Genomic DNA, 14,690 nt, shown 5'->3' on the forward strand with positions numbered 1-14,690 from the left:
GTCGAGGCGTGGAGGAGATGTGAAAAAACTGGCAGACACGCTGGGCATCAATTTAAAGACGGCGAGATCCATTGCAGCGAGCGATAGATCTAGAAGCGTTGCAGAAAGGCGGAACATCGAGGAAATTCGGAAAACGCAAAACATTGCCTAAACGTTGCCTGTATGTATGAACTTCCACACAACGTAATGCGACAAAATCTCACATTGCTGCGACGTTGCAAGACATACGTTGCCCTGACGTTTAGAGTTTACGTCATCATAACGTTTATAGGCATACACAGCACTGACGTTGGGTGTACACATCTCACCAACGTTTTGATAACATTGCTATTGCAACATTTATAAACAGGCCGAGTTAGATATTACTGGCGAAACTAATAAAGCTGCAAAAGTGAAATGCGAAATTCCTGGTTGGACAAGAATATATGCTCAAGTGATAAATGGCAGCTTTATAACATGGAAACAATTTTAGATAGTAATTATTTTCCAACAAATCATCAGATCACAACGGTCAAAAATATCACAAACTATACTTTTATTAATTTACAATACTGTTGAGAGCCCAACAGACAGTGAAAATTATATCATGGACATGAGTGCAAACAAATACCGTGTTGTGGGAATGGTTTTGTCATTGTCAGAGAGTACCAAGCAAAGGTATGGTTTTTACAATGGGAGCGCACAAAAAATAGCATCTGCATTTTTCTTGACCGGTAAGCACACACATTTTGTACCAATTTCATTGATGCTCCACGTACTCAGACCCCGTGAAAGTCCTCGGGCTCTGTAAACACCTATGTCAACAGACCACAGCGTTGCATCATGAAAGTAACATCGGCATAGTGTTGCCCGCAAATAAGGACGTCACCTTCAGCTGCTATAAAATTTCTTATTAGGACAAAATTTCCACCCGTTATCCTCACACAGCTGTTTTTTGGCTTTGTAGAAAACACTTTTTTCCCAATCGTAGTTTTACTGAATCGCTGCCCCCGGAATGTTTCAGGGACTAGTCCATTCATGTGAATATTGGACAGCTTGATGCCATCACTTCTAGGAGTCACTGGTTGCTTGAACTGCTTTAGTTCAGCTGCTCGCATAAAAATTTGTTCCGTAAGAAGGGCATGGCCTCTGGCCAGTCGCTTCAGCTTTCCTAGAAAAGCTTCAAAAGGAAAGGCTGAAAATATGGCAATGTGGCAAAACCGTCGCACATCATCTTCCAGATGCGAGAGGCTATGTATGCTAACATTTTAGATGCCACTGCCATAAAGCTTACCTGCCTCTGTAACGAAGCTAAGTAGCAGCTGCTCAGCATATTCACACAAAGTCATACAAAGATCGGGTGAGGCCAGTATTGTGATGGTAGAACTTAGCTTCAAAAAGTGCGTGTAAAATGGATGAGCAAGGTGTTGCTTCAGAACAATGGGGCCAAAGTAAACAAGGAAGTTTCTATACTCGGATGCCTTCCAAAATTCTAGAACACTCAGGGTCCTTGGAATGCGCTGAAGCTCCTGTGGAGTGTTGACAGCCAAAGTAACTAAGTTCTCAGAAATGGCCCTACGTGCACTCAAAGGCAGCATTGACACTGATGGGGCAGTTGATGTCCAATACTGCACTAGAAGTCTTTTCATAACTCTTAAGCAAACCAAACGCATATAGTCTAGTGGGAACCAGTCTGATGCCCAGCTTGAGCAATGGTGATGTGCAATTGTGATGATCAGGCTGTCATGTTGAAGTTTTCACCTGTACGCGGAGGGGCCAACACATCAGGAAATATACCTTTCCTATGCTCTACAGAGTACATGCCTTTTTGCACGTACTTTTCACATGCATAGTATGCTGCATGTCTCTTGGTACATTTAAGGAATGCCCGCGCAGGCATGTCGCAAATGCATGAACAATCACTAGGGAACACAGCTTCACCATGGTGCAGTCCAAGCTCTAAAAGTGAACACTCTCGGGTTTTGAGTCCCCCATGTAGAGAGCTGCAAGGAAAGGTTCATTTCGCGAGCTTTCTTCGGCCCGCACAACCACAGGCCAGAACTGTTTCGACGAACTCCTAGATAAGGGCACACCATCGACGTTCATCGTCAGGGAAATCAATGAAGCGCTCACTGATATGGCTCCACTTTCTAGTTGCTGAATGAGGTTTCCAGTGACGCCAAAAAAGCAGTAAGTGCCACTTCCCATGCTGGTGACTACTGGCATGAGGCGTCCGCAGCAGTGTTCTGGCATCAGAAGGGAGGTCTGGGTGGTGCGGCTGCAGAATTTTCAGAAGCTTAGTGATGTGGGCGGCAAAAATGTTATCTACAGCCCATGAACGAAGTGGGTCGTGCAAAGCCGGAGCTAAATCCACCTCACTATCGCTTGACGAAAAATCGCGGAGCTCACTGCTGCATGAATACTGCTGTAGAATTTGTTCTTGAGACTCGGCAACTTCGCCAGTTGGCGGTGGATCAACGGGGCACAATGGAGAAACCAATTCTTCATCGTCGTTGCTGCTGTGAAACACCACCTTCTCAAAATGTTCCTCGGCAGTAGCTAAGTTTCAGCTTGTAAGGGACTGCTGTACAGTAGGGCTATCAGATTGGCAAAGTGCTGCTATTTTGGTTGCCCTGCGTCAGAATTTCTGTCTTCTTCCAACATCAATGATACACCACTATGTCCTCTCCATCGCCGATAGACACAGCTTTACTCGCAAACACGAGCGGTACGCATCATGGTGCACTGAAGGTCATCGACGAATGAGCAGTATGATCACTTGCTTCAGCTACGCACAAGTATCGGGGTTATAACAGCGCAAAGCTGATACAACATGATAAGGCGTGCTCAGGAGAAAAAGCCACTTTTCCGCGCTGCTACACAAGCATTACCCATGAGATGTGAACACACACTGGCTGGGCTTGAGCTTGGCTCGACTACACCTCGTTTGTGTGCCATACATTGCTTGTCTTGGCCAACGAAAGCGTTTATGTAATAAATAACCATAAATAAACAATTTTTTGCAAATAAAAAAACTTTCACGCAGTAAATTACTAAGCTTGAACATTAGCATAAATTAACAAATATTTATTTCATATTATTTTGCTGCGTTCAGGCAGTTCAGGCAGTTCAGGCTTGGTTCAGGCGGCACCACATTCAATATGGCGGGACAAAAGAAATACGACGGCATGGCTCTTGTGGGGCTTTATGGAGCTTTTTCGCACGTTATGCCTTGTCTTGCCACTTGCCTGTGCTCGTGTGCATTTTGACTTTGAGTGCCTTCGTGCAGACTTCGCAGCCGCATTTCACGTGCGAACTCAATCTTCCGACTGCATGCACTGTTCATCGCTCACAGGTGAGTTGCTATTGCTTTGGTGACCTCCCTTTTAGCTTGTAGGCATATCTCAGACTGCCTCATCTGGAACCACATTGGATGCGCCACGCGTTTTCTGTTTATTCCTTGCTGCTTTGTTAATCATGAATTTCTTTGTCATTAACGACTGGCCATGCATTTTCGCAGCAGAACAGTGCTGCGCTGCCCCGCATCACAGATGTTCAGCAGAGCTGCTTGTGTTCTGATCAGGAGACAAATGCTGAAATTATTTTGCCTCTTTGGCGGTGTGGTCACCGTGACAGTGTCACGCTAACGCCTAAGTTGTCACGCCCGTGGCAAGAGCCGCATCATTAGGTCTGTGTGACCGATTAGTGTCATTAATCGTTTGCTCGAAGTGTGACTGAAAATTCATCTAGTTTGATAGCCCACAGGCCGCCGGTTGGGGCCACCAGCCAGCCATCTCGCTAACTTGCTCAGTGTATGTATGCGCCCTTTGCCATTCCGGTTTAGCATTTTGGCGCTTTGTGTGTGTGTGTGTGTGTGTGTGTGTGTGTGTGTGTGTGTGTGTGTGTGTGTGTGTGTGTGTGTGTGTGTGTGTGTGTGTGTGTGTGTGTGTGTGTGTGTGTGTGTGTGTGTGTGTGTGTGTGTGTGTGTGTGTGTGTGTGTGTGTGTGTGTGTGTGTGTGTGTGTGTGTGTGTGTGTGTGTGTGTGTGTGTGTGTGTGTGTGTGTGTGTGTGTGTGTGTGTGTGTGTGTGTGTGTGTGTGTGTCATCTGCGTGGACTGAACATAGTTGGAAGTTAAGTATGCTGAAATTCTTCGCCACGACTGTGTTGCACTGTTTTTACTTTAGAGATCAGCAGTAAACTTCTTGTTGATGAAAATTTCTTGCACATGCCGAGTAGGAGATAGTGTTTGCAGCGATTTAATTTCCTGAAACGCCAGCAATAAGTGTGCAAAGAAAACTAGTTTCAATGACATGCATCTCGCTCAGCTGCTGGCAAAATACACACTGACCATAAGTTGACCCTCATTGATTGGAAACTTGAGCAGTGAAGTGCAACTCATTAGTGTCTCTTCAACAGAGGCACTTAGAAAATAATGCTTTTGACTTGGCACTAGTGCTTGTTATGCTAACTGCGCTATATTCTTGCAGGATGTTCTACATCGTCGAATTCAGCAGTGCGGACGGAGTTGCTGCCATCCCCAAAATTCTGGGTGTGGAATGGGGAAGCATTATGGCTGCCATACCGAACCCCGTCTCGTTGCCCAAGCGCTATAAAAGACTGCGAGGAGCCTGGAAAAGAATGGATTGCACACAAATGCCGAATCTTAGGCGAGACTAGTACGTCATTTTTTTTTTTTGTCACAAGATAGTACTGTGATTATAGGGTACTGTCGGAGCTTTAGGTTCTTGGTTGTGGCAGTGTACAAAGGCAACGATGCACATAAGTTAAGCACTGCCAGAGGGGAGAACTTCTGAGCCAAAATGGTGAAATAATCACACATCATCTTAATTCAATGACTCTTATCAGTAATCGTGTTTGTTGCTCATTGGCTCAAGGTTCCTGTTATAGTGATATTGTTATGCTCTTATTTCAGTAATATTGTTGCTAAGCAGTTGTGAACGTTGCCTTTTCACGGGTCTGCTTAATATTTTAATTCAGTTTCCCTTTAGCCGTGTCATTCAATCTTTCTACACTGAACTCTTTGCTTGTAGCAACATATGCTGACGCAAAAAGAAGAGAGAAGAAAGCTGAAGAGGTGTCAGATTTGACAGCTGATGAGGAACGGCTGACAAAAAGGCCGAGAAAGCCCACCAAGAAGACGTTGTATGGAAGTACGAGTCCAGTTTTGCTGCTAAAATGTTTTTGCCTGATATGTTTACACTTTCTATATTAATCATGCATATTCCATTTGCTTTGCTGCTATATTTGTGAATGTTACTTTAGCAAGCCACTATTGAAATAACTGAATTGAAACATTTTTAACTGCAGTGTCGGATGAAGACGGCAGCAACGTCCCAACAAAAAAAAAGGAAACAGAAGGCTCTTTTTGTTTGTGAGGAAAGTGAAAGCGATGAAAGCTGCGATAATCATCGCCTACCATCTACAGTTCCTACACAACAAGCCAAGCAACTACCATTCGTTGGCCGTCCTCCACCGAGACCAGCACAAGCAGAAAGCGGCATCCAAGGTAAAAACTTGCCTTGTGCCTGTAGTGGGTGTTGTAAGCAACATTTTACTGTGCAGTGCATGTTATAGCTCTATATTTGTGGTTTTATTCTGGCACAAATATATATTTGGCTAGTTTTTAAATTCTGGCCAGCAGTCCATTTTTGCTGCTGCGTTCTAATGTATTTTCTAATTTTTTTTCTTTTGCTCATTTAAGGGCTTCTGAAGAACCTTGTGCAAAAGGTGTGGATTCATTGAGTCGTATAATAGATTGAGATGCACAATTCAATGTATTCAAAAGCGTGTTCACAGTTCATAACAGATGTAATGGGTTTTGTTAATTTGTAGTAAATATCAGTGTGTGTCTAGGTTTACTGCCCTAAGTCTGTGATATTGTTTTGTTTGCGCAGTGGCCCTCCGGCAGTCTTGCCTGTTGGGCAAGGAAGTGGACATGAGACATGACATTGGCGACCATTTTCGCTACGCACCAGCACGCTGCAAAAAAACGGTAGGTCTGTTATGCTGTGTACGGAAGCTGGACTATCATTTAGTCTACTTGTGCATCAAGCTGTGCAAAAACTGGACTTGTCACAGTCACTTAGCTTACCAGCATATCATATGGAACAGCATAGGCAAAACCTATGGTACATAAAAGTAAACTTCTAGGATATAGTGCAAGGCCATCAATGTTGCATCAGCTGTAATTTTGATGGTTTTAAAAGCGGAAATTCAGTGGGTGTCCTGGTGTTCTTTATTTTTGTACTATCTGTCCAATAAATATTGGCACGCTCCACACACAAGTAATTCTGGTCCTGCAAATTTAGTTTTAGATGTCTGATTACTTTGTAAGTGCTGTCTTGAATTTTGGCTGAATAATAATCTTTTTTGTATTTTTGTTCTTTTAATTTAGTGGCCTAATTCATGGAATGGATGACCTGGCAGCTATGTGATTGCTCGTTTCTTCATGGAATTGCTGACTCAACAGATGTACAATCATGCCAAATAAATTGTGTAAATGATCTCACATGTGCACCTGACGTAATTTTTGCACTGGCTGTGTCATTCAAGTGACCGGTCAGCAGTCAGCAGACCACGATTACTGCGTAACTGCCTTTTGGTGTGTGCCTTGCCGACATATAAGCATACATTAGTCACTTCAGGAAGGCAGAACGCACTCATGCACGATTCATCAGCTATGGCTGCACCTTGTCTAGTAGGAGCAGATGGTGCGGGTTATGTAGCTTTTGCCTAGAAGCTCCTTGAGGAAGGTACCGCATGCATTGTTTAGAATACATTAAGGCAATGTACAGGCAACGTTTCTTTCGTCATTTTTTGTTGGTATAACGTTGAAATAACATAACGTCAACGTTTTCAGAACGTTGTAGAAACATTAGTGCATAACGTTATCTGGTGATCAAAAATAGTGACATTAGCAACAATCAGGCAACGTTGCTCTCTGACATTTGTGGCCATTCAGATAACGTTCCAGTGACATTTTGCGTTACCTGTAACGGCTCTAAAGAATATTGTAGATAACAACCCTGCTTTCACGCTAAAGCAAATAAAGCAAGCAGTGGAAGAAGAATTGCCGGGAATCGCCATCAGCACAAGTAGCATTGATCGCCTACTGGATTCGCACGGTTACGCTATGAAGTTGATGACTCAGAAGCCGATTGACCGCAACAGAGACGACGTGAAACGCAGCCGCAAAACATACGCGCAATATTGCAGTGTGAAGGACCTCGCTTGTGCAGGTTTTACATCGATGAGACCAACTATAACATATGGTGTTCAAGGAGCTTCGGCCGTGCAGTGAAGGGACAGCCTGCGGTGCAGACGACGACTGGCACCAAAGGAGCAAACCTTAACATTCTCGCCTGCAATGGTGTCATTCATTGGACGGCCGTAGACAAGGTTCACTGGGTCGTTTTCAATGAATTTTTGAGCGACATATCACCCCGTGTCGAAAGTGAAGAACCTGGTTCTGAAGCGGTTTTTATTTTTGACAACGCTCCAGCTCACAGCCGTGCGGAACAGGCAAGCCTGGCCAGTCAGACGCACTCGATCAAGCGGCTGCCTCCTTAGTCCATTTTTCAACCCTATAGAGGAAGTTTTTTCGAAGTTCAAGTCGGAAGTCAAAGCTTTCCTGAGCGAGCGGAGAGACCTGGTGCTAATCACTCCTCCCGGAATGACTAAAAAGGACCATCGGCACAGTTTGTTGCTCGACGCTGCCCGACACTCTATGCAGCAAATACAAAGCGTAGAGTGCGCTGCTTTTGACCGCCATAACTTTTCTTTTATACGGGCAGCTTTGCATGGAGACGATATGTAAAACGTTCTGAGTTACACTTAAACCTGCCTAATGTCTCCTAGAAAATAAAATTGCATTTCAGTCGGCTACTTCTGTGCTTGTACGTGCTTATAGTTTGTTGGCAACCTACGCTGCTAGGATTGCCGCCCAATAGCCCAGGCAAATTAAATACTGCTGCTAAGGTGACCATATTGAGAAGCCAGTAGCTATTCCTGGCCTCGGTTGTAAGCTCCGCTGTACATAGTTTCATTCACTCTACCGTGCCGCGGCCAGACTGAAAGCAGGGGCGCGCTCTCTCTTTCCGTGGTAGCGTTACATCTTCACGCCGAAACCAACTGTGTGTTACACTGATCCTTTTCTGCTAGTGGTGTTAAATCATGATTAGAAACCCAAATACATTTCTGCACCGGTTGCAATTTCTAAAAACAGCCGGCTGTTGTGTGAAGACCGCACTTGCCATCAGCATGCAGATTCAGTGCATAAGACAACCCATGATAAGCAGTGCTTAACCAAACAATTAGAAGATGACAGGTATATTTATTCACTTGCCATGCGTCTAAGCTAAAAGCTGAAAGAGACGTGTCACAAACCGCATTTTTTTTTCGGCTGCACATATGGTTCTTGGTTGTTGTAAGATACAAGAACAAAGCGAAATAGTGCATGCAGATGTGACGCTTACTCGTCGCATGGTCTGGAATGTGATCTCAATTTCTATTTATTTCTGGAATTCATTTTTCATGCTTTGGAGTCCTCCACCGCATCATTTTCCACATGTGGATTAAATTGGTTGGCACCCGGATTAAATTCGCTGGCGCTTGTATTAATTGCGTTGGCACTTGGATTAAATTGGTTGGCGCGGACATTATTCGAGTTGGCGCTTGGATTAAATATGCTGGCGCTATGATTAAATACTTGGCACTCGAATTATATTGCATGGCGCTTAGATTATATTAGTCGGCGCTCAGATTATTTCCGCTGGCGCTAGGATTAAATTCAGAGGGAAAACCTGTAGTCATGCGTCATTTCCTGGGGCCAGATTTCGCGCCATTTCGCCGAGTGTTTAGAGCATTTAGAGTTTGTTTAGAGGTTTAGAGCGCTGGCTGGTGTTGTGCGGACCACGTGCAGACTTCTGGGGACTCCGAGGGAATTTGCCAGCGACGTCGTCCGAAGCTAAGTACGCTTTTATATTTACAATTGAAAGCGTATTCACCTGCATGAGTTAAAGTGCTAATTTCAAATCATAAGGCCAGGGAAAGCGGAGGTAACCGATTTTCCCTAGGTAGTTGTGCGGGCTGCGTATGGGTCGCAATGCTAAGGAACACATGGGGGGCGAGGAGCTGATGCAATGTGACGAGTGCAGGCGCTGGTGCTACATGGATGAAACTGGTTTTGATACGCGGGGGAGACTAGTTTCCCGTGCAAGTTCAGGATTCAGGAGCTCGGGAGAGACCTGTGCCTGAAGGTTGAGAGGGAGAAAAGGATGGCGCTGGAGGCACAGGCAGTAGAGCTGGTTAGGATGGAAGGGGCAAAGACCGCCCAGCTTGAGGACATAGGGTTTCAGCTCAGGGAAGAACAAAAAAAGCGCGAGCCGAGCTGGAAGGTCAGGTGAAGGCGCTTATAACGCGGGTAGCCAGAGACCCCGGGTCGGAGCAAAGACAGGTGGGGGATGAGGCCAGCGTAAGTTCCCTCAAGATGAAGGAGATGGGAAGGAGGCGGACAGGGAAATTCACCCAGTGGCGGTGGAATCGCAAGAGGCGAAGACAAACAGTAGCGCGGCGGCGGCTCCGTGATGCTACAGCGAGGTAGCAAAACAGTCTCCGGGAGGGCTAACGACAAGCCCAGAATCGCGCGAGAAGGGTGGAACAGCGCTACGACAGGAGGGCCAACGAGAGCGAACCGGGCGGCAGTTAGCGCAAGCTGGAGATGAAAGGCTAGAACGTAGAAGGGTTCTGGTGGTGGGGGACTCAAATGTAGCGAGGTTTGAGGAGGCTGTCCTAACAACAGTGAAGGGTGACAGGCGTTTGAGGGTGGAGGCCCAATCGGGAAAAGGTATGGTAGAAGCGATGGCCAAAGCCCAGGAGGTGGTAGGGAACTAGGATGTAGAAACCCTGGTCATCATCCATGCTGGACTCGATTATGTCTTGAAAGGGGCGAGCCGGAATCTTGGGAGGCAGTTAGAAGTAAGTGTAAAGAACATAAAGGAGGCCTTTGAGAAAGTGCACATGACTATATGCACAATCCCGGAAGTCGCTGGGCAGCCCAGCAGAACAGAGGGGAGAGTAGTCGAGGCCAACCGGATCATTAGCAGCCTGAGCCGACCACTTCGGTACAACACAATGGAGATTAACAGAGATGTGTACGAGGCCGGCCTCCATCCGTTTGCATGAGAAGGCATCCACTACAGCCAGGCCACCGGTAGGAGGCAGGATAGGCCGCCAGGCAACAGCTTTTTTAGGAGGGCCCTGAAGCCACCAGTGTAAACAAAGGCGACCAGGAAGACGAACCTAGATCAGGGAAACATAGAAGCCATAGAAGCAACAGGCATAAGTGCTAGAGCCAAATTAATTCAGACATAGGGTATATTAACATGCAAGGTGGCAGAAATATGCTAAAATGGGAGGAAATAGAAGAACAGCTAAGGCAGGAGAAGTTAATGGTTTATGGATTTGTGGTAACGCATCATCGGGACATGGAGCAACCACCCTGTAACCCTGATTATTCATGGGAATACTGCAACAAAACGGAGGGCAGCAGAAAGGGAGGGGGAATTGGGGCATTCATTCATAAAAGTACAAATTGGCAAAGAGTCAAACAGGAGTGCAGGGAAAATTTATGGCTAAAAGGAAAAGTGGCAGGGGAGCAAACACTCCTTGGCTTTGTATACCTGTGGACAGGAGCAACCGCCAAAGAGGAAAACAAAAAAATGGTAGAATGTATAGTAGGTGACATTAATGAGCTAGGAAAAGGATGCGAGATAGTTATAATAGGGGACATGAATGTCCATGTAGAAGATATGGATGGATACACAGACTCGACAGGTACCATGCTACTGGATATGTGTGAAAGACATGACTTAGTTGTCTGTAATAGTACTGAGAAGTGTGATGGGGTCACAACGTGGGAGGTGGGGAGTCTGCATTCGACAATAGATTATGCGATAATGTCACAGAGGATGTACAATAGGCTAGGGGTAATGAACATAGATGAACATGGCACCAGGAGTCTAGGCAGTGATCACAAACATATCAAGCTGAGTTTTGGAATAAAAACTAAAGCAGGAATGAAGCATGATGACCAGCCAGATGGGATCTTTTACTTGGAGCAGCAAATGGAAACAGCAAGCAACCAAATTGAAGCAGTAATCTTTGAGGATAATAAAGCAGAGTGGACATACATAAAGTTAAGGGGACTGTTTGAGCTAGAGCTGGCTAAGGTGCGAGTCTGGAAAAAAAGGACAAGACGAAAACCAAAGAGCTGGTGGGATGGGGAAGTTAAGAAGGCCATAGAGAAACATCAGGATGCCTCCGGGGAACACAGATATTCTAAGCGTAGGGGAAAATCAGAAGCGGACGTTGGGAGAAAATGGGATAAATACATAAAATGTAGAAGGGAGGCATCCTACTTAATGAGAAAATTAGAAGACAGGGGTCCCAGTGGCTGTCAGAAGTAAACAAAAGGGATAAAAATGCAGCTAAGAAATTCTAGCAACACCTGAATTCCCTTAGTAATAAGACTAGCCTAGAGCAGAGGTCTATTGTTACAGATCAAGATATCTGGCTAGAAGGGGAAAAGGCAATAGAACATCTAATGATGTCAGAAAAGTTTAAAGAACAAAGAAACGTCGTAGGTGCCTTAGTAGAGGAGGATAGACCGGTTAGTGCAATTGTTTCAGTTGGACAACGAGAGTGGGAAAAAGCCGAGAAGAGAGTACCAAGTAGCACATCAGCAGGCCCAGATGGTATTCCTATTATGTTATTAAAGACATTGGGCTTAAAGTCTAAGGAAACGTTAAGAGAGGTGGTTAGCAAAATGTTAATGGATGGCAAAGTTCCTGATGAATGGAGACTAAGTAGGATGAGCATGATATATAAGGGAAAGGGGACAAAGCTGACACAGGGTGGTGATGCAGATTATAAAGGACAGACTGCAGGCATGGGTAGAGAGCAAGGGGGTGCTGGGAGAGCTGCAGAATCGTTTCCGGAAACAAAGGAGGTTAGAGGACAATCTGTTCTCATTGACACAGTGTATTGAGGTAGCAGAAAAGGAACACAGACCTTTATGGCTAGCTTTTCTGGATATCAAAGGAGCCTATGATAGTGTACTTCAAGAAGACTTATGCAGTATTCTGGATGTATTAGGTGTGGAAAGTGGAGTAACCAATCTTTTAAAAGATATCTGTAAGGATAACCAGGTGCTAATAAAATGGGAAAAAAAGGTGTCGAAGCCTGTAGAGGTAAAGAAGGGGCTTAGACAAGGATGTCCCCTGTCACCTTTGTTGTTCATGCTGTACCTGCAAGGATTAGAGGCTAAACTAGAGGAGAGTGGACTCGGCTTCAATGTTTTCTTACTCAAGCAAGGACAATTTATCCAACAGTCATTACCAGGACTAATGTACGCAGATGATATAGTACTGATGGCTGACAACAGGGTAGATTTGCAGGAGTTGATGGATATCTGCGGTACAGAGGGAGATAAGTTAGGTCTGCAGTTTAGCAAGAAAAAATTGGCAGTCATGATTGTTAATGATAATGAGGCTGGCGAACATAGGATACAGGAGGACATGCTGGAAGTAGTGGATAAGTACTAATATCTTGGGGTGTGGATAAATAATGGAGCTGAATATCTAACGGAGCATGAAAAATATTTGGCAGCTAAGGAAAGCAGAAACGCAGCTGTCATGAAAAACAGGGCACTGTGGAATTACAATAGGTATGAAGTGGTGCGAGGGATTTGCAAAGGGGTGATGATTCCTCGTCAGATTTTTGTCAACATACTGTGTATGAGATCAGCTGGTCCGAGCATGGTTGGAAATTAAGCAGTGCGGGGTGGGTAGGCTTGCTTTGGGAGCTCATGGGAATACGCCAAACTAGGGTGTGCAGGGTGACCTGGCTGCGTTTCGATGGAGGCGAAACGAAGTGGCGTCCGTGTGCTGTGCGCTGTCAGCGCACATTAAAGATTCCCGGGTGGTCGAAATTACTCCGTAGCCCTCCACTACGGCTCCTTTTTCTCTCTTTCCACTTTCACTCCCACCTTCCTTCCCTTACGGCGCGGTTCAGGTGTCCACAGAGCAAGTGTGACAGATACTGCGTCTTTCCCTTCCTGTGAACCAACCAACCAAGGGTGACCTGGGATGGTCTTCTTCTGAGAGCAGGGAAGCTGGCAGCAAGATAGTGTTTGAGAGAAAAATGGGAGAAAAGCGATGGGCTACGAAAGTCTTCAGCTACCTCTACATGAGGAATGTTGACACAAGATGGAGAAGGCGGACAAGAAAATTGGCAAGCAAATATTTGGACAGCAGTAGGGGACCAGCCAGGAATTATCAATTAAGAAAAATGTTGAAGAAACAGAGAGGGGTCTGTGGAAAACAGGGATGGAGACAAATCAGCATTAGAAATGTACAGAACTTTCTAGCAGGAAATAGCCAAAGAAAACATTTACGATACTTCTAGGGGCAGCTCATTAATTGTTCGAGGGTAGGACAGGAGTATTACGGATCGACGTACCGAGTCAAGTACGAAGAGATAGTATAGTATAGTGCAGGGGCCGTATTACAGACGGCTCACACTCACAATCACACTCACAATCTTCCTATTGGCCAGCGGCAAAACGGTGGGAGTGGCCGTCCTTTACATCATCGACGTCTGCTGTTTACGTCATGGACACACTTGAAGTGTTGACGTCGACTACGGGCCAATTGTGAGCGGGGGATGTGAGCGACGCGAGCCGCTCACAACTCGTTTGTGAGCGCGCTCACAAAGGAAAAATGGCGGCGGTCTATGCGGCGGCCGGCGTTCTCGTGAGGCGGTAGCGGCGGCGCCCCGACGCGATCATCGGCAAAGGACGGTGTACGAAGACTGTTTGACGTGCCGGGCGAGATGTTTCGACGCATGTTGCTACTCGAGAAGGATATAGGACAGTGACTGTGCGACGCGACGAACTGAGATAGGTGTGTGCGGCCGAGTGCGCTGTCTGTGTGGCGGCAGATAATGTGTGCACTGCGCTTTTTCCGAGCTCCTAGTGGCTTCCAAACCGCTACTGGCAACGAGGCGAACATCGGCCTCGCGCAGCCGACACTTCGAAAGCGTTTGCGGCATGCAGCAAGGCTGCGGCGAAGAAAGGCTTCCTTCGTCACGGCAGCATACCGGGCGTCGTCGGGTTTGTCGACGGCCCATCGGGCGTCTACGAGTAGCCTTGTGATGTCCCTGTTTTCAGATATGAGATGCCAACATGATTTGGGCCATGAACCTCCCTACGTGGTATTTTGGCATGATGCTTTCTTCTGGCGGCCTTCTCGGCTGCACACAGGCATGACACAGGCCGAGGAAGGCCTTCTGCGAGGCGTCGAATTCACGACAGTGAGCCGTGCTGCTCTTTGCAAGATAAGTTACGGTAGGCTCCACATGCCTCACATGTATTGCCGTTCTTGGGCTTTTATAAAAGCTGAAACGTAAGACACGTCGTACATTTTTGAAATGCCTACGTAAGAAACGAATATGGGAATGCGTGTGTTTGATGCCTGTATTGAGTAGGAATGGGGCACCATTTATACCGATATGAAGTGCAAGGCTGTCCTTACAGCAGTGTTGCTGAAACTTTCAATCATTCATTGTCTGCACTCCCATGAATGTCATCGTCAGCAAGACCTGGCAATGAGCTACTTGATGCGACTCTTCCA

At 45.9% G+C, this 14,690-nt stretch overlaps 1 protein-coding gene across 2 annotated transcripts; it reads left to right on the plus strand.

Annotated features, from left to right (window-relative positions):
* Positions 1-3,081: 3,081 nt before the first annotated feature.
* LOC146183185 (uncharacterized) lies at positions 3,082-6,596 on the plus strand. Of its 2 annotated transcripts, XM_084609071.1 has the most exons (6): positions 3,082-3,334; positions 4,467-4,655; positions 5,031-5,150; positions 5,308-5,506; positions 5,895-5,992; positions 6,395-6,596. In XM_084609071.1, exons 1-4 carry the CDS (start codon positions 3,187-3,189, stop codon positions 5,373-5,375), a joined length of 525 nt encoding a protein of 174 aa, XP_084465197.1. In that variant the 5' UTR covers positions 3,082-3,186; the 3' UTR covers positions 5,376-5,506; positions 5,895-5,992; positions 6,395-6,596. The 2 variants fall into 2 exon arrangements, with proteins under 2 accessions (XP_084465197.1, XP_084465198.1); XM_084609072.1 differs by lacking the exon at positions 5,031-5,150 and having other exon boundaries at positions 3,143-3,334; positions 6,395-6,592.
* Positions 6,597-14,690: the final 8,094 nt, after the last annotated feature.

Source organism: Amblyomma maculatum, chromosome 7 (assembly GCF_055883805.1).
Source record: "Amblyomma maculatum isolate TAMU_Amacu chromosome 7, ASM5588380v1, whole genome shotgun sequence".
Classification (NCBI taxonomy): domain Eukaryota; kingdom Metazoa; phylum Arthropoda; class Arachnida; order Ixodida; family Ixodidae; genus Amblyomma; species Amblyomma maculatum.

Coding starts and splice junctions, on each gene's coding strand:
- LOC146183185 (XM_084609071.1), top strand. CDS start 3,187: ATGGAGCTTTTTCGCACGTTATGCCTTGTCTTGCCACTTGCCTGTGCT. Junction 3,335..4,466: donor GCACTGTTCATCGCTCACAG/GTGAGTTGCTAT, acceptor ATATTCTTGCAG/GATGTTCTACATCGTCGAAT. Junction 5,151..5,307: donor CAAGAAGACGTTGTATGGAA/GTACGAGTCCAG, acceptor TTTTAACTGCAG/TGTCGGATGAAGACGGCAGC.